Source organism: Bos indicus, chromosome 18, assembly GCF_029378745.1.
Source record: "Bos indicus isolate NIAB-ARS_2022 breed Sahiwal x Tharparkar chromosome 18, NIAB-ARS_B.indTharparkar_mat_pri_1.0, whole genome shotgun sequence".
NCBI lineage: Eukaryota > Metazoa > Chordata > Mammalia > Artiodactyla > Bovidae > Bos > Bos indicus.
This window is the reverse complement of record NC_091777.1, coordinates 50,365,319-50,385,669: the sequence shown is the minus strand read 5'-3', so window position 1 is coordinate 50,385,669 and position 20,351 is coordinate 50,365,319. Positions and strand designations below refer to the sequence as shown.

Below are 20,351 nucleotides of genomic sequence, written 5' to 3'. Positions count from 1 at the left end.
CTGTGCCTGCTCCTCCTCCCTTTACCTTTCCCCTTAGCCCCAGTCCCAAGATCCACTCACATTCCTTTCTCTCACCTACCTCCTCGACCCCTCCCCACAGGCCTGTCCTGGTCCGGCCTTGTGCTCTCCCACCTAGGTCCCTGCCTTGGCCACTTCCTGTGCTTCACTCCTCCATTCTTGCCCTCTCCAATCTACCCTGCAGACTGGTAGCCAAAGGATCTTTCTTATGCATCACTGTAACCTTCCCTTGCTCAAAACTCTGCCACGGCTTCCTCATGCCCTTAGAATTGTTTTTTTGTTTGTTGTTCTGTTTTTGCAGCTTGTGGGATCTTAGCTCCCCGACCAGGGATTGAACCCCAGCCCTCAGCAGTGAAAGCAGAGTTCTAACCACTTGACTGCCAGGGAAGTCCCTCCCTAGTGTATTTAGAATAAATGCCAGCCTCCTCTGAATGACCCACAGTGTCCTTAGAGATCCAGCCTCAGGGAACCTTTCTAAGAAATTTCTTCCTTGAACTGTCCTTTAGCACAGTTAACCCTTTGCAATTCTGTACCTCTGTTTCCTTGCACTTGCAGTTTTTTGTTTTTTTTTTTTAATCTTTTAAAGCTAATGCCCTCCTAACTTTTCAGTCTCATCTCAGAAGCCAAGACAAGGAAGTTGGACTTTATCCTGGGGCCTCCAGGCAGCCCTTCTGATCCTCTATCTCCCACAGTTTGGCTAGGAACTTCTCAACTCTCGTTGCCATGGGCTTGCCCATTCAGCCCAGGTAACTCTGCCTTGCACTTTCCCTTTTCACAGCCCCATCACTCAGGGCCAGGAGCCAGCCAGCCAGCCAGGTGGTTCCTGAGGTCGGAATAGGGAGAGAAAGGAACGGATCTCACCTCATCTTTAGCCTGGAGCAAAAACTCACTGCCGTCCTGGGTCCTGTGGGAGAGGACACAAGACTTGGGGGCTCCAGGACCAGGGGCCCAGCCCACCCATCCACCCATCTACCCATCTACCGACTGTCCTCCAGGGGAGCACGGTATTGTTGGGAGGGGGAAGCTGGGTCTGGGAACCTCCCACCCGCCCATTGAGGGGGCTCACTGGAGCTTGAAGACATGCTTCTTTTTCTTGTAGTCACTAGCCACCTCGCTGGTGGCCTTGTGCAGGCTGAGCAGCGGCTCCCCGCCGTGTGTGCCCCCGGATGCCGGGCCCTTGGCGTCCTTGTAGAAACCCAGCTCCCCCTTGCTGAGCACGCAGTACAGGCTCACCCATGACCTGGGGCGATGAGATGGGGCTCAAGGCAGAGTCGAAGCACTCTGCTTGGGTATTCTTCATTGATACCCTCCGGGGATCGAATATGCCTGAGCCTTCCTCCCTCTGGGCCTTTGCCCTAGTTGGGCCACACGCCGGGAGTACTCTTCCTTAGGAGTACTCTTCCTTACTGCAGTTGTGGAGCTGAGAGGAGTGTCTCAGTCTCTGGGAACCAAGCCTTTGCCCAGACTGGCCCCTGCTGGAACTGCTCTTCCTTATCCCCTCCCACACTGAAATTCCTGAAGGCAACACTTAAGCTGTCTCCTCCACAAGCCTTTGCTTGGGCATGTTCCTTGTTACTCCTCCACCCCTGCTCACCCTCATCCCCAGAAGGGCTGATCTACTGGCATAGGTCTGAAAAGAGGAATTCTTATCTCTCCATTCAACCAAAGCCTCAACCGAAGAGGAAGTCTCCCACAAGCAAAATACTCCCAAGGGGCCCCTTGGTCTCAGTACAAGGAGGAAAGGCTAACTCCAAACCCCACAGACAAAACCTCAATCTGTTCCGCCCAACTCATTCTGCTTGTTCAACTCTTCCCTTTTGGGCTCCACCTCTCCCTAGATTCTGACTCCCAGTTGGACAAAAATGGGTTGGACAATCCCGAGCTGGACTCCCAAGAGTAGACACATCACTGTCAGGCCCCCCATCCGGAAGGAAACCTATATGAGGTGCCCCCCACTCCTCAGTTTCGGATCAGTCTTTTATCAGACCCTTTCGCAATCTGAATCTGAAATAAATGCACCCACCCTAATCATTGGCTGAAGGACCTCTCCAGGCTCCACCTCACAGATCTTGAGAACCCTCTAGACTAGACCCCACATATAATTTGCTGTTAGCTCTAGTTTACTCCTGGGTTGGTTGATCTGAGACTTGAGTAGCAATAACGCTTTTTTCAGGTCTCGTCCATCTAAGCTCCGCCGGCTTACCCTCCGCCGGCTCACCCTTTGGACACGCTAACCTTAAGCCCCGCTTCTCCGGTTCATTGCTTGACTCTTTGAAGTTAAGGCCCCCCTTCTCAGGCCCCGCCTACCCCACCACGGGTTGGGCGCCCAGAGTTTGGCCCCACCCCCTCTCCAGGTCCACCTATTCATTCATTGGATACTGAGCTTGGAACCCGCCTTCCAAAACCCCGCCCACACGCTCACCGGTTGGACGACTTGCGGTTAGCGTCGAGCTCGCGCTTGCGCAGCAGGAAGCCCTCGTGCTGCACTGTATGAGTGGGCGGTGGTGGAGGCGCGGGGGCGGAGCCGCCCTGGGCCGGGGCGGAGCGCGAGCGCCGGCTTCCCCCGCCCTCACCACCCTCTCGGGGCCGCGGCCGCCGTCTCGGCTTGGGCCGGTCCCGAGCCCGCGGCCGGTCCGGCCGAGGTGTCCGCTCGGGCGGCTCAAGCCCGTTGGGCAGGCGGCCGGGGGGAAGTTCGCGAGGCTGAGGCAGCGAAGGCTGTGTGAAGGGAGGGGGAAGAGGGGTGCTGTCCATAGTGGGGCGTGGGGGGCCATCTGTCTGGGGGAACTCACGGGCCTGGGGGGGGGGTCCCATCTGTCTGCAGAGCTATCTGTCTTGGAGGCGAGTCTGGGGGGATCTCAGGGTTGGAGTCCCAATGCTTAAGGGCTCCCCAGATCTTACGTTTGGAATCCCTCTAGATCTTGGGGGTAAGGGGTCTGGTCCTATGGAGGTGGGGATACGGGCAGGTGGGTGTCCCATCTATCTGTAGGAGGAGGAATCTGGGGCTTTCTGTTTGTGTATAGTTGTCAGTAAGGACTATTGAGACCCCTGCTGTGCTTAGAGGAAAGGGTCTAGGACAAATGTGGGAAGTCCGGAGTGTGTGTGTGTGTGTGTGTGTGTGTGTGTGTGTGTGTAGGGTGGTAGGAATCTCTTAGGTCGGTGGCCTCATCTTTCTAAGGGAGAAAATTTCAGATTGTAGTAGGTGTCTCAGGGCCGCTGTCCATCCCAAGAGTCTGCACAGTTCAGATAGGGGGCAGGGCTAGGCTCCTGTGTTTCTGGAATCCTAATTCCTGCTCTGAGAGGGGCCCCCATACCCCTACCCATGCCGAGGCTCAACTTACCCCAACAGGGAGCCCTGGGCCTGCCTCTTTCTCCTGCAGTTGCTCCACAATGTCAGCCAGGGTGGCCTTCCTAGGGGCAGGGGTGCAGAAAGATTCACTGGGACTGGGATGCCTTCTCCCAGAGACCAGCCTGGGTGGCCGGAGGAGCCTCCACATCTTAGCCTGAGAGACCAGGTCCCCGTCTACTTCCGCAGCTGCCTGTCTCGGCTGTCTGCCTTACACACCACAGGTGCTCAGCACTGTGTCTGTGAAGTGGACGATGGAACCTCTCTGCCCTCTTGAGTTTTAAGCAACACAAAGACCAAAATGCAAATCGGTGCCTTCAAGGCTTTGAACACACCGTTGCCTTTTCCACCCATCCCCTAAGCTTTCAGGCTCCCTGGATTTGCCCCCTCCCAGCCCCTGATCACCCTGCATCATACTCGCCAGTGACAAGGCTGTTTCTTCCCCTGGACTGTGAGCCACGTGAGAGCAGGGCTGAAGCTGACTGGGTCATTGCTCTCCCTGGCACATACCACGCAGAGTGGGCGCTCGGCCAGTGTTCGTGAAATACAAAATTTAAAAGGGGTCTGGAAATCACTGTCACTGAAACGTCTTTGACCAAAGGCCTCTTTCTGGGGACACGGCTGATTGAAGTGATCCACATGACACATTCTCATTAATTCTGGATTCTGAAAGGTCTGGGTTCCAGTCCTGTTTCACCCAAACTGAGTGACTTGCCCTCTCTGAGCCTCAGTTGCTCCATCCATAAAATGTGTGATTACAGCCCCCAGTTTATAAGGTGGAGATGGTGATGAAGGATCTTACCTTCAATCAGAGAGGTGATGGTTCCACTGTTAGCCCAGTGGAGAAACTGAGATGCAGAGAGGATGAAATCCTTGCTCAGGGTCACCCAGGGGATTTGATGCAGGGGTCAGGAACAACCTGACCTGAAGGGAGCCACTGCCACTGTGGGTTATTGAGCGCGACTCCTACCCTCTTTCAGCTTCTTTCAGTTTACATCCTGTACAATGGGTACCACGAATGTATCTAGGGAGCTATGCCATTCTGAGCCTGGAAACCCTCGCCTCTGGGCCTGCGTGACTCCAGGAGCTCTCCCTGTCCCCCTTCCTTCACTCCCTAGGGCTCACCCCTTGGCCAGGTCTCCTCTGATGGGCATCTCCTGTTCGCTGGACTCCTGCCGCTCCAACCGCCGCTCCCGCCGCTCCCGCCGCCTCTCCATCTGCTCGTAGCGGCCCAGGGTAAGGCTGTGTGCCACCTCGTGCTCCGTTGACTCCTGCCGCTCTGGCCGCCGCCTCCGCGCAGCCTCCTCGGATTGATCGGCTGATTCCTGCCGCTCGGGCCGCCTCCTCCTGGGCAGCTCCTCCGCTCGATCAGCTGACTCCTGCCGCTCGGGCCGCGGCCGGACCTGCTCCGCTGCGACTACCGCAGGGGCCCCGGGGGTCTCAGCGGCGTCCTCTGGTGCCGCCGGCTGGGCCGTAGGCTCCACCCTCCCCGGGACCTCGGGCAGCCGGTCGATGCGCGGCTGGAGGCGCTCCGGCTTGAGCTCCTGCCGCACGTACCCCACCCGGGTCCGCACCTCAGCCGAGAGCGTGTCTGAGGCCCGGCGGGCCAGCGGCTCCAAGCCCCTCTCAGAGCCCCCTGGCCGCAGCAGGGGCGCGGCCTTGGCCGCCAGTTCCGTAGGGTCTCCAAAGAACTTGCGCCCCAGGAGGGGGGTGGGCGGCTGCTTGCTCTGTTCTGCCTTGAGTTTCTCAATCTGGGGACAGAGGGGCCAGGCTCCAGTGGAGGGGCAGGGTGGAGGTGGGGGCTGGGAAGGTGGCTCTGGGTCGTCTGCCTCACTGCCCAGTTTATTGGTTCTTATCAGTGAAAAAGCAGGGTTGGCCAGAAGCTTAATTCCTATTTTCTCCAGCAAACACCTAGCGCTCATTTAATAACCGGTTAAATCATCACTTTCTGTAGGTGCCTTTCTGCTCCCACCCATTGCCTCCTTCCTTCAGGATATTGAGACTTTTTATTACAATGATCTCGTCATTCTTCAAGTATCAGGTCAGACTCCTCCCAGGCCAGGACAAGTGCTTCTGGGCTCTCATGTTCCCCTGTGCTTCCCCCATCCTAGCCCTGGACTGTCACTGATGACAGGTGACAGTCTGTCCCCTCTCCCTTCAAAGCTCGCTTCGCCCCCAGGACTGGAAACACAGTGATGGTCTGTCTCGGGCCTCATTCAACACAGCGTGGAGGCTGTGTATTGGCCCGTGTGTTTGTCTCATATAGAGAGATGGATGTGGGGCTGTGGGGGGTGGGTCCTGGGGCAGGAAATGGGGTGCTGACCGTGGTCAGGCGCCGCAGAGAGCTGAACCTTTCTTCCCAGGCTGCGGCCGCTTTGCGGAAGGCCTCGTGCCGCCGGATAAGCTGTTCCACTTCATCCACACTGCTGCCCAGCTCCCGGCTCTGCAAAAGCGGCTCCTGGGCTGTCAGCCAGGCATCGGCCACCACTGCCTCTTGGGCAAACTGGTGCACTTCCAGCACTGAGGAGAGACATTCAGGGGAAGGGTGCTGGGGGCACCCGGGGGCCCTACCTGGGAGCTGTTTTCTCTGGCCTTCCACGCCCCCTCTGGCTTCCTCCATCCCAGCCCTGGCCACTTTGGGCTTTGCAGGAAGGTGAAGGGCTGGGCTATTTCTGAGGACACCAGCTTCTCCCCTAGGTGTTGGGAGTCAGTGCCAGGGCAGCCCCCTTGTCCGCTTGCCCAGGCTTTCGTGTTTGCTGCTGGGGATCCGTGGGATATGCAAGCATGACCCTGTCACCCTCTGGGCATTTCCTGACATGCTGGGGCGTGATGTCCTGTGCCCTTGAGCCCCGTGTGTCTGGGCCCACACTCACTCTGCTGCAGCCACTCCCAGTGGCGGTCCCACTTATCCGACACTTCCTCCTTCCTGGTCCCCAGCTTGTCCAGCTGTGCCTGGATCTGGGAGTGGCAGGTGGTTGGGAGAGGCATCAGGGCTGGCCCCCCACCCCAATAGGCACAGAGGACAAAGGGGAACCCCCGGCCCCCCTCCCACCTCGTCAGCCATGGCACTCTTGTTGAGCAGCAGAGAGCGCCCCAGCTCCTGGCAGGCTGTCAGCTCTGGCATCCGTGCCTCCAGTTCAGTCTTCAGGCCCTGGTGGTAGTTCATGAGCACCTCCACCGATGACACGTCCCTACAGTGGGTGGCAGGTAGGGATCTGAGCCACGGGCCACCTCCCTCAACCCACCCCACATACACTTCTTGTGATGAGCCCAGATCCCTCAGGCTGGTGCTCCCCCATCCACCTCCCACAACCAAGTTTTGAGGGGCCAACCTTCTTCACTGATTAAATGATTCCGACTTCTCCCAGAGTGCTAAAATGTCCCACTTTGGTGATTCTGAGAATTTCAAGATCCAATTCTTCTAATCCTCTAAAGCTACACTTCTGAAGCTTCCACTAACCTGTGATTCTAAGTCTGTGCTGTCCCAGAGGGTAACCACTAGACATGTGGCAGTCAAGCACTTAAAATGTGGCTACTCTGATTTGAGATGTGTTCAAGGGTCAAGCAGACACCATACTTTGAAGATTTAGTATAAAAAAAGAAGGAAAAATATCTCAATTTTAATATTCACTTCATGCTGAAGTAATCATTTTTGGAGTACCCTTGGTTAGGTAAAGGGCTTCCCAGGTGGCGCTAGTGGTAAAGAATCTGCCTGTTGATGCAGGAAACTTAAGAAACACGGGCGATCCCTGGGTTGGGAAGATCCCCTGGAGGAGGGCATGGCAACCCACTCCAGTATTCTTGCCTGGAGAATCCCACAGACAGAGGAGGCTGGCATAGGATCGCAAGGAGTCGGACATGACTGAAGCAACTTAGCACACACGCACACACAAATGGGTTAAATAAAATGAATTACTAAAATGAATTTTCACTTGCTTCTTTTTACTTTTTCTAATGTGGTTACAAGAAAGTCTTAAATTATATATGTGGCTCACATTTGTGGCCTGTGTTGTATAATTATTGGACAGCGCCATTCTAAACTGTTATATGGCCAAAACAAATTCCAAATTTCTGAAGGTTCCATCAGTCAACAAGTATAGCCCAATAAGACTTAATATGTCCAGGGACTTTCCTGGCAGCCCAGTGGTTAAGATTCCACACTCTCACTGCTGAGGAACTGTGTTCAATCCCTGGTCAGGGAACTAGGATCCTAGAAGCCAAGCAGTGTGACCAAAAAAAAAAAAAGATTTAATGTTGAATATGTTCAAATTTATTTCTGATCATCCACATTGTAACAATTCCTACCTAAGACTTAGTATGCCTAGAACAGTCTCCCTGATTCTCCCCTGTCTCCCGAACGTACCCTCCCCGAAATTCTCCACCTCAATAAATTCACCCATCGTTCATCTGTAACTCCTCTTTTTTCCCTCAGCTCTGGAACCTAATCCATCAGTCAAGACTGGACATTTATAACTTTAAAACATACTCTGTGAAATCCGCTTCCCTGATGGTCCAGTGGTGAAGAATCCGCCTGCCAATGCAGGGGACACAGGTTCGATCCTCAGTCCAGGAAGATCTCACATGCCTTGGGGCAAATAAGCCTGTGTGCCACAACTACTGAGCCAGAGTTCCAGAGCTCACGAGCTGCAGCTACTAAACCATGGGCCTAGAGCCCGTGCTCTGCAACGAGAGAAGCCACTGCAGTGAGAAGCCTGCACACCGCAGCTAGAAGGTAGCCCCCGCTCGCCACAACTAGAGAAAACCTGCAGGAACGAAGGCCCAGTGCAGCCATAAATAAATTTAAAAAAATCTTTAACAAATGTTTAAAAATGTACTCTGTGAAATGATAGGAAATCTGGTATCTGTTTTAAAATAACTCAGCTTAGGGTGGAGGGGGCGGAGGGGAGTACATAGATGAAGACTGGCCGGGTATTCACTGTGCACGCGTGGGTTCTCTCTGTCACTGCTACTTCAGTGGAGAGTTGAAATTTCTCATAATAAAAAGATTTTTTAAATCATTTTTTCTTAAAATTAATCACTTCTTCCCATTTCTTCAGCCGCCACCCTGGGTCAAGCCAACGTCGCCTTGTGCCCTGGATGATGGCAGGAGCCTCCTGAGCAGCCTGCCTGCTTCTACCCTGGCTCTCCACACTCTCTCATTTTCCACAAGCACCTGGATTTATCTTTCTCAAATATACATCATATCACATCACCCCCTCCTCCTGCTCCAAACTCTCCGGTGGCCCCCATTTCACTCCAAAAAAGGGAAACTCCTCACCACGCCCAGCACTCAGTCATGTTGGACTCTTTAGGCCCCATGGACTGCAGCCTTCCAGGCTCCTCTGCCCATGGAATTTTCCAGGCCAGAATACTGGAATGGGGTGCCATCTCCTACTGCAGGGATCTGCCTGACTCAGGGATCCAGCCCATGTCTCCTGCATCTCTTGCATTGGCAAGTGGATTCTTTAACACTACCGCCATATGGGAAGCCCTCACCATGCCATTGTCCCTCTAACCTCATTTCCTACCACTTTCCACTCTCCCACTCACTCACTCTGTCCAGCCACAATGATCATCTAGCTTTTCTGCAAACATATCTAACCACAACTTACCTCAGGGCCTTTGCACTTGCTGATCCTTTCACCTGGAAGACCCTTCCCCCAAAACTTTACCCAACTCACCATCACTGCACTCAGGTCCCCTTACTTTGCTTTATGTTTCTTTTATTACTATCTGGAATAATATTAAGTGTTTGTTTATTGACTTATCTGTTGCCTGATTCCTCCCTCAGAATGTCAGCTGACCTTACACGCATACAGTGCATGCGTGCGTGTGTGCTAAGTTGCTTCTCTCGTGTCTGACTCTGCAACCCTATGGACTGTAGCCCACCTGGCTCCTCTGTCCATGGGATTCTCCAGGCAAGAATACTGGAGTGGGTTGCCATGCCCTCCTCCAGGGGATCTTCCTAGCCCAGGGATCAAACCTACATCTCTTACGTCTCCAGAGTTGGCAGGCGGGTTCTTTTACCACTAGCACCACCTGGGAAGCCCTCTGGCATACGGTAGGCATCAGTAAATATTTTCTGAGTAAATGAATGCAGACTCAAGTGCTCACAGTCACAGAGACAATGCTATGTATCCACTACTCTCCACGTCCTTGTTTTCCTGGACACACTGCTGGACTACATTTCCCAGAGTCCCTAGCAGACAGGTTTGGACCACTGAGCCAAAGGGATGCGAGTGCAGGTTTAGTCTCTAAAACCTCCGGTTGTATCCTCAGCTCTCTTTTCCTCATCTGTAGCTGGATGTAGAAGGCCCAGCAACTCATGTCAGGGTTAATGACAGAAGAACACTGGTTCCCAACCACTGAGGGAGAGGCTTCTGCTGCACACTCACATCAAGCCATGATGTGAGCAGTCAGTGCCTACTAGGTCAAGCCCCATATACACCTCCCCATCCCTATCCTGGCTTTAATCCATCCCATGCTGTGACACCCCTACAGAGGCAAAGGATGCCCTGTGCTCTGAGCTCGATGCCAGGTGTGACAAGGGGTCTGCACACATGAGGAGCCTGTAGAACAATGCATGGCAGGCAGTGGAGCCACGCAGGTATTGGCTATGGTGATTTTTTTTTTTTATGGGAAGGGGACTGTGGAGGGGCTGAGAGTGGCTGCCTGGAGGCAGGGAGGAAACCCGAGGTGGGAAGAGGGGCACCTGGGCTTGTCAGCTGCCCCAATCTGGCCAGCGATGCCATCCATCCAGGAGAGCAGGTCTCGGGCCTGGTTGTGGAATCGCAGGGCGTCGGCCGTGGAGCTCACGTGCAGGCGGGCGTCCTCGCAGGCTGCCAGCAGCTCCTTCCAGCCTTGCAGCACCTCCTGCTCCCGGCTGGCGATGGCCTCCGCGTGCTCGCCCGCGTACACCGTCCGCAGCTGGGCTGCCCCCTCCTGCAGCTGCCGTACCTGAGGGCAACATGGGGTTGAGCACCAGCCCTCCATGGGGATCCAGGCTCCACCGTCTCCCCCACCCCCCATCTGTGGACTGGGTGCAGAGCCTGAAGAAGTAAGGAGCCTACACCCTTGAGATTCCAGTGGGATCCATTCCTAGCCACTGCCCGCTTTCTTTTTGACCTTCGCACTCTCTGACTTCTTTTCGACCCACTACCGTATTTCTCTCATGTCTGCTGCCTAATGTTTCTGTGACTGACCTGCGTTCTGACTTCTTTTGCACCTACCGTCAGGTTTCTTTCAGCCCACTGTCTGATTTCTAGTCTGAGAGCTCTGTTTCTACTGGGGCTGCCACCTCGCTTTTTCAGGCCCACCTCTGTCTTGTTTCAGACCCATGCGATTTCTTTCAGGAAACCCTTCCTCACCCTGACATCTGTTAGACGTGCTGTCCAATTGTTTCAAGCCGCTCCCTATCACCCAATTTCCTTCAGAATCGCTATTCAGTTACTAGCAGGTCTCCCATCCAAGTTCACTAGCTCTGCTGTGTGAGTTAGAGTCACTGCTCACTCTCCATGGTTTCAGCCACTTGTCTTCTTTCAGAGGACCATCATATTTGTGTCAGATTCAATCTCTCTGCTTGACTTCTCATGGTCTTTCACATCATATATATAAAATAATTGTCCAATTTCTACCTTCCACTAGACCTACAACCCTATTTCCTTCAGTTCTGTGGCTTGCTTCCTGTGAGGCACACAGCTTCATTTTCATCTGGTTTCTCAGATCTACCTCTTAATTCCTATTAAACCCACCCCCTGATTCCTTTTAGCCCTGACTTCCATTCATGAGATCCAACCCCATCAAATTTCTCCAGGGAAAATCATGTGATTTCTATCAGAGACCTGCGGTCTAATCTCTATTTGCTTTGCAGCCAAATTTCTCTCAACTTCCTTGCAATTCTTTTTAGACTCTCCATAGGGCTTTGGGTAAGATTCACTTGGCAGTTTTCAAGGGAACCCCTGCCCAACCTCCACTGGAAACACTCTATCAGGCATTCTATACTCCCTTTTTCCCCTGTCATTGTTTGATTCTGCACACCATGCAATCAGTCCATTTTCTACCTGCCCCATCATATAACTTCTCCCTGTTCTGTGGTCCGTTTTCTGTCTATTCCACTGTCTAATTTCAATGTGGTCTGCGGCCTGATTTTTGCCAGCACTGCTGCCCCTGTCCTTTGGCCATGCTGCCAGGCCCTCCCACCAGCCCCTCCTGGCCACCAGCCCCCAACCTGGGACACAAGGAGCTGCAGGTCATGTTCAAAGGCGCGCAGGGTCCGCTGCATGGAGCTGGCACTGGGTCTCGGCTCTGGCGGGGTGGTCAGGCGAGGCAGTCGCCTCCGCTTCTCCTCAATCTGTCCTTGGAGTTCTCGGGCATCACTGAAGAACTTATGCAGCTCCCGAGAGGCAGCCAGCAGTTGGGCCCGCGTGCCCATAAGCTCCAGCAGCTCAGCCCAGGCCTCATTCAGCCCGTCCTTCCACTCGGCCATGGTGGCCGCCGCCGTGTGGCCACACTCGATCAGCTCATCCACCATCTGGTTCACGGCCGCCAGCCGCTCCCGCCCTGCCGTGCCAGTCTCGCTGGCGAATTCTGAGAATTTCTCCTGTAGCACCTGCCACCAGGGAGTGGGGGGGTGGTGGTGTGCCATCATGGGCAAAGTGCCGTAGACACAAGCCCCCTCCAACCCACCATCTTGTGGCAGAATAACAACACTAATGGTGACCATCAGAACAAAATATAACATCCCACACTTACTGAGAACTCACTCTGTAGCAATAATAGTAACAGTAATAATAACAATAATAATAAAATAAGGTAGCTCAGATGGTAAAGAATCTGCCTACAATGCAGGAGATCCAGGTTCAATCCCTGGGTCAGAGACTCCTTAGAGAAGGAGATGGCAATCCACTCCAGTATTCTTGCCTGGGAAATCCCATGGACGGAGGAGCCTGGCAGGCTACAGTCTATGGGGTCGTAAAAAGTCAGACCTGACTGAGCAAGTAACAAGACCCCAAGAATAGTAACTAACACTGTGTTAGGCTCTGTGGGTGTTCAGTACTGCCCTAAGTGCTTTTTTGGGGTCCCCAACCTCTGGAATCTAACGCCTAATGATCTGAGGTGGATCTGATGCAATAAAAATAAAGTACACGATAAATGTAATGCACTTGAAACATCCTGGGGCTTCCCTGGTGGCTCAGACGGTAAAGCGTCTACCTGCAATGCGGGAGACCCGGGTTCGATCCCTGGGTCGGGAAGATCCCCTGGAGAAGGCAATGGCAATCCACTCCAGCACTGTTGCCTGGAAAATCCCATGGACGGAGGAGCCTGATAGGCTACAGTCCATGGGGTCGCAAAGAGTCGGACACGACTGAGCGACTTCACTTTGAAACATCCTGAAAACATGCCCTCGTCCATGCAAAAGTTGTCTCTCATGAAACTGAACCCTGGTGCCAAAAAGGGTGGAGCCGCGGCTTTACATTATATTACTCCATCAGTGACTCAACAGAGCCATGAGGTGGTGCTATTATAATCGCCCTGTTATGGGTGGGGAAACTGAGGGCCGGAGAACCTTAGTAGCAGACACAGTGGTCCCTGGATCATGTTTATTCCTAACGCTGCTCACCGTGACATGCTCAAAGTCCTGGCCGAGCTCAGGAGAGCCGGCCACCACCTCCTTCTCTGCGATCCAGTGCTCGAGCTCGTCCACCTGGCGACTGAGCTGGTACAGCCAGTACTGCTGCTCCAGGCCCACCCGGCGTTCCTCGCCCAGCTCCTTGAGTGCCACGTATAGGCGGTCCACCTGAGACTGCCGCCGGCTGATCTGCTCGCTGAAGGGGGACAGGGAGGGGACAGGTAAGGGCAGGGATGGCACCCCCCCCAAAGACTTCCAGGACAGAGCTCTGAGCCCCTGCCACCCCCCTCAGAGCAGGGCTGTGTTTCCTCTGAACCTTCAGGCAGAACTGAGTCCCCAGCCCGAGACTCCTTCATGCAGGACTCTGTTTTCTACAAGTCTTGAATGCAGCCAACTCAGCACTTGCATCTCAGGGCTCAAGGAAAATTCTGCTTCCCTAAGCTTAATAAGCTCATCATTCCCTCTTACCCCCTTGCGTGCGCCCAGCCTTCCAGGCTGCGGTCCCACACCTGGCCCTTCTAGCAACTTCGGTGGGACTCCAGACCCCTTACTTGGTTCCCCAGCCAACCCACCTGACCTCCAGTCAGGATCTCCAGGCTCAGAAGGACAGAGGTCGAGCCTTGTGCCTCTGTCCCGGATCTCACCCCTGGGCCAAGCCTCCTAGATGCGGCCCCTACACTTAACCTCAGAGAGGCCACATGACTAGCAGTCCAGGAGGTCTCAGGCCACACCCATTCACTGTGCTCCAGGCTTTTCTGAACTCCCAGAGGGGCCCAGACACTGGGTAGGAAGAGAACCCTTCCTGCCCTGAGCTCGCTCTTCTCCCCTCAGTCCTAGACAACTCCTCCCACACACTCAAATCCTAGTGCTCCTGGCCCGACCTGTTCAAACATCCTTGCACAGCGCTCCTCCATGCGGGGACCCCAACCACTTGCCAAAATCCTAAAGCACCAGCACGGGGCCAAGAGGGACCCACCCCTCCCACCCCAACGTCCAGTCCTGGCCCTGCCCCAATTTCCAACCGCAAAGCTCCAGATCCTGCCGGACCATTCCCTACGGGCCCCGCCCACCTGTCCGGGTGCCCCATCTCCAGCAGCGCCCGGCACTGGCGCGACAGCTGCGCGATGCTTTCCTCGTAGTTCTCGACGCCCTGCTCCAGCTGCAGGTGCTTCTTGAGCAGCTGCAGGGTGCTCTGTTCGTCCTGGGGACACACGGCGCCCGCGATGAGGCGGCAGCGGCCGACCCCGGGCTCCAGCGCACCGCCCCCGCGCCCCGGCCCCCCGCACCGCCAGCTCGGGCGCACCTTGCCCTTGTCCTCACTCATCATGAGCAGCTCCTGCTCGCCCAGCCACGCCTCCACCTCGGCCACGTCGAAGTAGTACTGTTCCACCTGGAAGGCGGCGTCGAGCACCTGCTGCCGCCGCTCGGCCGCCTCCCGCAGCCCGGCCCAGGCGCCCTGCAGCTGCTCCTGGCCGCGGCGCACGGCCTCAGCCTCGGGGCTGCGCAGCGACGCCAGGGCGCCCGCGCGCTCCAGCACCTCCTCCAGGCGCGGCCCGTGCGCCTGGATCTCCCGCCGCAGGCCCTGAGGGTGGGAGAGGAGAGGGGCGTTCAGAGGCTCGGCGCCTGCACGACTGGCACCGCCCAGCAGAGAGAGACAAACAGCCGCAGATCGCTGGCGACGAGCGGGATACTACATGTCGCGATTCCTCCTCACTCATCCTCCCATTGTTGCAGGTGGGAAAATAGGCCGCAGAGGTGAAGTGCGTTAGGAGAACAAGCAGCCAGTAAGGGCTGACAGGATCTGAACACAAGAAGCTGGATCCAGAGACTCTGCTTTCAAACAAGATCCCTGGTGATCCATGATGCCCGCCTAATGATCCCGACACAGGCCTCAACACAGGTTGGGGTAGAATTTACCTACAGTGCAGCGCACACATCTTAGGAATACAGCTGGACACATTTTACACATTGTTACACCTGTGTACTCAGATAGGGATACAGAATACTTCCATCACCCCCAGAAGGTTCTCTCAACCAGCTCCTTACTTGCTGAGTTCTTTAGCTAACCTCTCCTTTGCCTCTGTTTCCTCAACTGGTAAATGGAGATATTAAATAATAACACGATAACAACAGTCAACACCCAGTCCTGCCAGGCACTTTGCTAAGTAAGGGCTTTGCATAATGTAGTCACTTTTTCTTTTTGCCACACTGTGTGGCATGTGGGACCTTAGTTCCCCAACCAGGGATGGAACCTGTGCCCCCTGCAGTGGAAGGGCAGTGTCCTGACCACTGGACTGCCAGGGAAGTCCCTGTAGCCTCTCATTTAGTCCTCACTCCAACTCCAGGAGCCAAGCATCATTCTCATTTTACAGATGGGGAAACTGAGGCACAGGGAGGTTGAAGAACTTGCCAAAGGCACATGGCTAGTGGTCACCCCCTAATGTTTACCTTGTAGGGCTGCGGTGCCATGGCCTGCTGACAGCTGTGCCTGGCCTGCAGCAGGTGCTCAATCAACATTAGCTGCTATTATTTGTTTCACAGCCCCTGGGTATCTCGCAATCTCTCACACACGCAGCTCGAGCATCTCCAATTTTAAATATTAAAGGTGCTTGACTGATTTCCTCAACTGTGAAAACGATGGGCCAGTTTTGTTTGTTCCTAGCGTGGTCTACCACCAGCAGGATTTTCATCAAGATAGAAAAACAAAATCGTAGAAAACCCCCAGCCTCTTAAAGAACTTCACCTAGTAGAGCACGATCACGAATCTTTCCAAAATAATTTGTGTGCCCACCTCCCCGCCATTCTTCAGTGCCCTGTTCTCCCTAACTATATATATATATATATTTATAAAAGGAGGTGATGACAATACCTACATCACAGGGTTATTGCAGAGATTAAATATCTGACATAACCCCCTAGGACAGTATTTGGTACATAGTAAGTCTTTAATCAATGTATTATTATTATTATTATTACTATTATATTATTATTTTCCAGCTGCACTGCATGCAGTATCTTAGTTCCCTGGCCAGGGATCAAACCCATGACCCCTGCAGTGGAAGCATGGAGTCTTAACCATCAGACCACCAGAAAAGTCCCTGGAGTTCTTATTTGTCTGTTGTTTTCTTTTTTCATGGCCCGATAGCCATTTTCCTTACTTCCAGTCACAGGACCCTGATTTTCTTTTGGGGAACCGCCTTGCCTCCATCTCAGCCCAGATAATTAAGGCTGATCTCACATGCAGGTTCCAAGGCTGACCCCTCAGCCCAGACCAGGCCATTCAGAGCAGTCTAAATCCCTGGCCATCACAGTTAGTTCAGAGTGGACATGTGACTCAAGTTGAGCTAAAAAGAGTTATGCCTGGGACTACTACTGAAATTACTGAGAGAGAGTCTCTTTAGTTTTCCTTGTAGGATGTAAACTTGAATCTGTTGAGAGTTCTTTTACCAGCAGGAGAGGCGAGCTGGTCTAGAAAAAAGCTAATAGGAAGGAAAAAAAATGGAAATGAGAGATTCATGGCCTCTTGGAAGCACCTGGACACATCTGTATCTGCTGTTCACAGATCTCAATTATAAGAGCCTATAAATTCTCCTCTTCAGCTTTAACCACCTTGAGCGTTTTCTGTCATTTGTGTCCAAACCCACTCCCTTGTCCTGGCTCTGCTCACCTGGTTCTTTTTGATGTACTGCTGGACGGCCTGCAAACCACTGCCTCGCTCTGTCTGCATGGCCAGTGGCAGTCGCTCCTGGACCCATGCCTGGAAAGGAATCAGGGAACAGGTCAAGGGAAGGACACAGGGAGCAGGGCAAGGACCCCTCCATCTCAACTAAACTGAAAGCATCTAAGCCTCCATAGCAACCAAGGGCCTCCCTCAACTAAACGCCTGCTCACGTCTTCCACTTGCTCTCTGGACATGCTCTAACTGGCTCTCTGCATTTGAGTCAGGTTCCTGCTTACCTTTGGCCTTTGCATAGGCAGGTCGTGCTTCCTGGAAAATTCCTTTCCCAACCCGTCAGCAGGCTCAGCTCTTGTTTGATGTCTCAGCTTAGACATTCCCTCCTCCAGGGAAGTCTCTCTTGACTTCGAAACTTGGCCAATTGCCTCCTCTGGGCTCCCACAGTCCCCTAGCTTCCCCCATCACATTCCTAACCATCTTGAGCTGTCCCTGACTTAGGTTAAGTCTGTTTTCCCCTTTGGAGGAACGGGATTTGCTGTGGTCACTCCTGTGACCCTAGCGTCATGTAAGAAAGGGCCCAGAACGATCAAGTGAATGAGCAAATTAGTGAATGACTGAATGAGGAACTGAATGGATGAGTGATACATGAAAAATAAATGCGTGAAGGAAGGAATAAAGGATGAGGGGATGAATAAATCAATGACTTCATGAATAAATCAACGAGTCAAAGTGTTAATGAAATGTGAGAGTGAATGAATGAATGAATAAATGAATAAGCGCGAGTAAATGAAAAACTTAAGGATCGAATGACGGAGTCTATCGGCGTATTAGTGGATAGGTCCCTCCGCCATCTCCACCTTTGAACCCTCCTAAGAGCCATGTCCCCGCCCCCACCCCAGTCTCCACCCCCTTTGCCCGCTGACCCCGCCCCATCTTCGCATGCTCCTCCTCTCATCCGGGCCCCGCCCCAGATCCCCGAGCAGATCCTCACCAGCTCGTCCTCGAGGTCGTGCGCCACCTGGTGCAGCTCCTTGGAGGCGAGCAGCAGGCGGCGGCGCTCCTGCAGCGGCTCGAGCAGGCGCACCAGGCGCTCGCCCACCGCGTTCTGCCGCTCGCCCACCAGCTCCTTGCTCGCTGGCTCCAGGGGCAGAGCTGCCGTCTGCGCCTGCAACTCCCCCACCTCGCGGTACCACTCCTCCACCTGCGACTCCATCGACTGAAGGGAGAAGGGCAGGGTCAGCAGGCCCCGGCCTCCCTCCCGATCCCGCTGTGTCTCCCAAGTTCCTTTATGATGACAGCCAACCTCCTGGTCGAGGCTTACTATTCCACTCTCCCCTTGCTCAGTTCCTTCCAGAAGCGCTGTCCTCCTCTCTGATCCCTGCAACCCACTAAGCTAGTTCCCGACTCAAGGCCTCTTCTATTCCTATTTTCTCTGCCAGACATGCTCTTCCCTGTCAATCAGATTTCAGTTCAACTACTTATTCCCTTTTCAATGAGGCTTGCCTGAGTCCCTGGACTAAAGCAGCCCATCAGTTCTCACAAAAACCCTTCAAAGTTGGTGGTATCCCTGTTTTACAGAGGAGCAAACTGAGGCCCAGAGAAGTTAGGTAATTTGTCCAAAGAGTCAATCTTTTCAAATATCAAAAATAAATACAGGGACTTTCCTGGTGGTCCAGTGGCTAAGCCTCCAATCTCCCAATGCGGGGGGCCGGGGTTCAATCCCTGGTCAGGGAACTAGATCCCACATGCCGCAACTCAAGAGTTGACATGCCACAAATAAAGATCCCACATGTACAACTAACACCTGGAGAAACCAAATAAATAAATAAATAATAATTATAAATAAATATAAATAATTATAAATAAAAATAAATACAAGCTATAGTGATTTAAATGGTTGATGGCCCACAGGGAGAGATAGAAAGTACAAAAGCAGACCCAAATACACAGGAGAATTCATATAGTTTACAGATGCCATTTCCAGTCTCCAAGGAGATGGATTATTCAATGAATGGTCATGGGCCAAGTTGCTGACCAATTTCACTGGATTCCTTCCTCACTGTTTATGCTGAAAACAATTCCAGATGGATTAAAAACTTAAGTGGAATAAGTAAATCCATAAGGCATACCAAGAAAATCTGGGCAAAAGTTTTTACAATCTTGGGATGGAGAAAATATTTCCAAGCATATAAACTGTAAAGGGAAAGATTTATAAACTTGGCCACAAAGAATAGTTTTGTGTCAACCAAAGTTTCTAGATTTGAAGGCAAATGACAAACTGGAAAAACATTTAATATGTGTTAGAGCAAGGAACTAGTTTCTTTAACAGTAAAAGAATTCCCTTTTATCCTGCTCCCTTTGTCTCCTCGGCACTTAAACACCATCGGATAACCGTCTTTACTCATGAGGCTTTTGTTTTATTGGTCTGCTTCTAGACTATAAGCTTCATGAGGGCAGAGGCTGTGTCTCTCTTCACCTATGTATTTCCCTGTGTCTAGAACCATGTCTGGCATGTAATAGACCTTCTACTGTTGTTTGTCCAATGCACAAATGAATGACATCAGCAAAGAGAGATTGCCCGAAAGAGGAATGGGCAAAAGATGTGAACAGGCAACACAAAGAAGAAAAAATGAGCACAGGAAATGATGCCCAATCTAACTAATCATTGGGATAATACATATGAAAACAAGGTATTCTTTTCTATTTATCAGATTGGCAAAATTGGGAAAGATGGATAATATCTAGTGTTGGCAAAAATATAGGGAGATGGGCACACTCAGCCTCTGTCAGTGGTGGTGTAAATTAGTGAGAGCCTTTTGGAAGGCAGTTTGGCAGGTATTATCAAAATGCAGTATGTGTCAAAATGCTTTGACCAGCACTTGCACTTCCAGGAATGTATTTAAAGAAACAGTGGCATGTATGCACAAAGATGTTCGTCCAAGGATTTTCATCATAGCAGAGATGTTTGTCCAGAGATCTCATCATGGGACTTCCCTGGTGGTCCAGTGGTTAAGAATCTACCTTGCAAGGCAGCAGAATGGTTCCGTCCCTGATTGGGGAACTAAGATCCCAAATGCAACTAAGTCCTCATGCCACTACTAGACAGCCTTTGAGCCGAAAGAAGAGATCCCACATGGTGTAACAAAGATCCCACGTGACACAATTAAGACCCAACACAGCCAAATAAATAAATAAAGATCTCATCAGAGCAGAGTTTATAATGGAAAAAAAATGGAAAAACTCACCTCCATGTCCATCAAGAGTGAAATGATTAAACAAATCCACATCAATATGGAATAATACCCAAGACTTACTGTTAAGAGGGAAAAAAATTAGAACATACTTATGAATAGATATTTGTACTTATGAATAGATACTTGCAGTAAGTTGCACATGCATAAAACTTCCCTGGAATAAAGAAGAAATTAATCACAGATGGTACCTACTGGGGGCATGAGAATTTAGTGAATGGGGACAGGGATGAAGGTGAGATTTTTCACATAGGATTTTTTTATACAGTTTTTGATGTCTGAATCATTAATTTATTCAAGAATTTCAATTAGGACTTCCCTGGTGGTCCAGTGGTTAAGAATCTGCCTGCCAATGTAGGGGACATGGGTTTGACTCCACATGCCAAGGGGCAATGAAGCCCATGCATCACAACTACTGAGCCATGTGCTGCAACT

General features: G+C 52.4%; 1 protein-coding gene across 5 annotated transcripts in view; it reads right to left on the bottom strand.

Annotated features, from left to right (window-relative positions):
- SPTBN4 (spectrin beta, non-erythrocytic 4) overlaps positions 1-20,351 on the bottom strand; it is an 80,513-nt gene that overhangs the window by 1,718 nt on the left and 58,444 nt on the right. For 3 of the 5 annotated variants that reach the window (XM_070771046.1, XM_070771049.1, XM_070771050.1), the window contains 15 exons: positions 17,657-17,881; positions 16,657-16,746; positions 14,293-14,571; positions 14,060-14,190; positions 12,981-13,185; positions 11,589-11,969; positions 10,074-10,318; positions 6,414-6,552; positions 6,235-6,319; positions 5,685-5,881; positions 4,487-5,112; positions 3,357-3,426; positions 2,441-2,733; positions 1,085-1,258; positions 880-922 (listed from right to left, as the gene is read on the bottom strand). In XM_070771046.1, coding sequence (XP_070627147.1) covers positions 880-922; positions 1,085-1,258; positions 2,441-2,733; positions 3,357-3,426; positions 4,487-5,112; positions 5,685-5,881; positions 6,235-6,319; positions 6,414-6,552; positions 10,074-10,318; positions 11,589-11,969; positions 12,981-13,185; positions 14,060-14,190; positions 14,293-14,571; positions 16,657-16,746; positions 17,657-17,881 — 3,183 coding nt within the window. Of the gene's footprint in view, positions 1-879; positions 923-1,084; positions 1,259-2,440; positions 2,734-3,356; positions 3,427-4,486; positions 5,113-5,684; positions 5,882-6,234; positions 6,320-6,413; positions 6,553-7,282; positions 7,572-10,073; positions 10,319-11,588; positions 11,970-12,980; positions 13,186-14,059; positions 14,191-14,292; positions 14,572-16,656; positions 16,747-17,656; positions 17,882-20,351 lie in introns of those variants that run through there. The other 2 variants (XR_011561559.1, XM_070771048.1) reach the window with 2 other exon arrangements.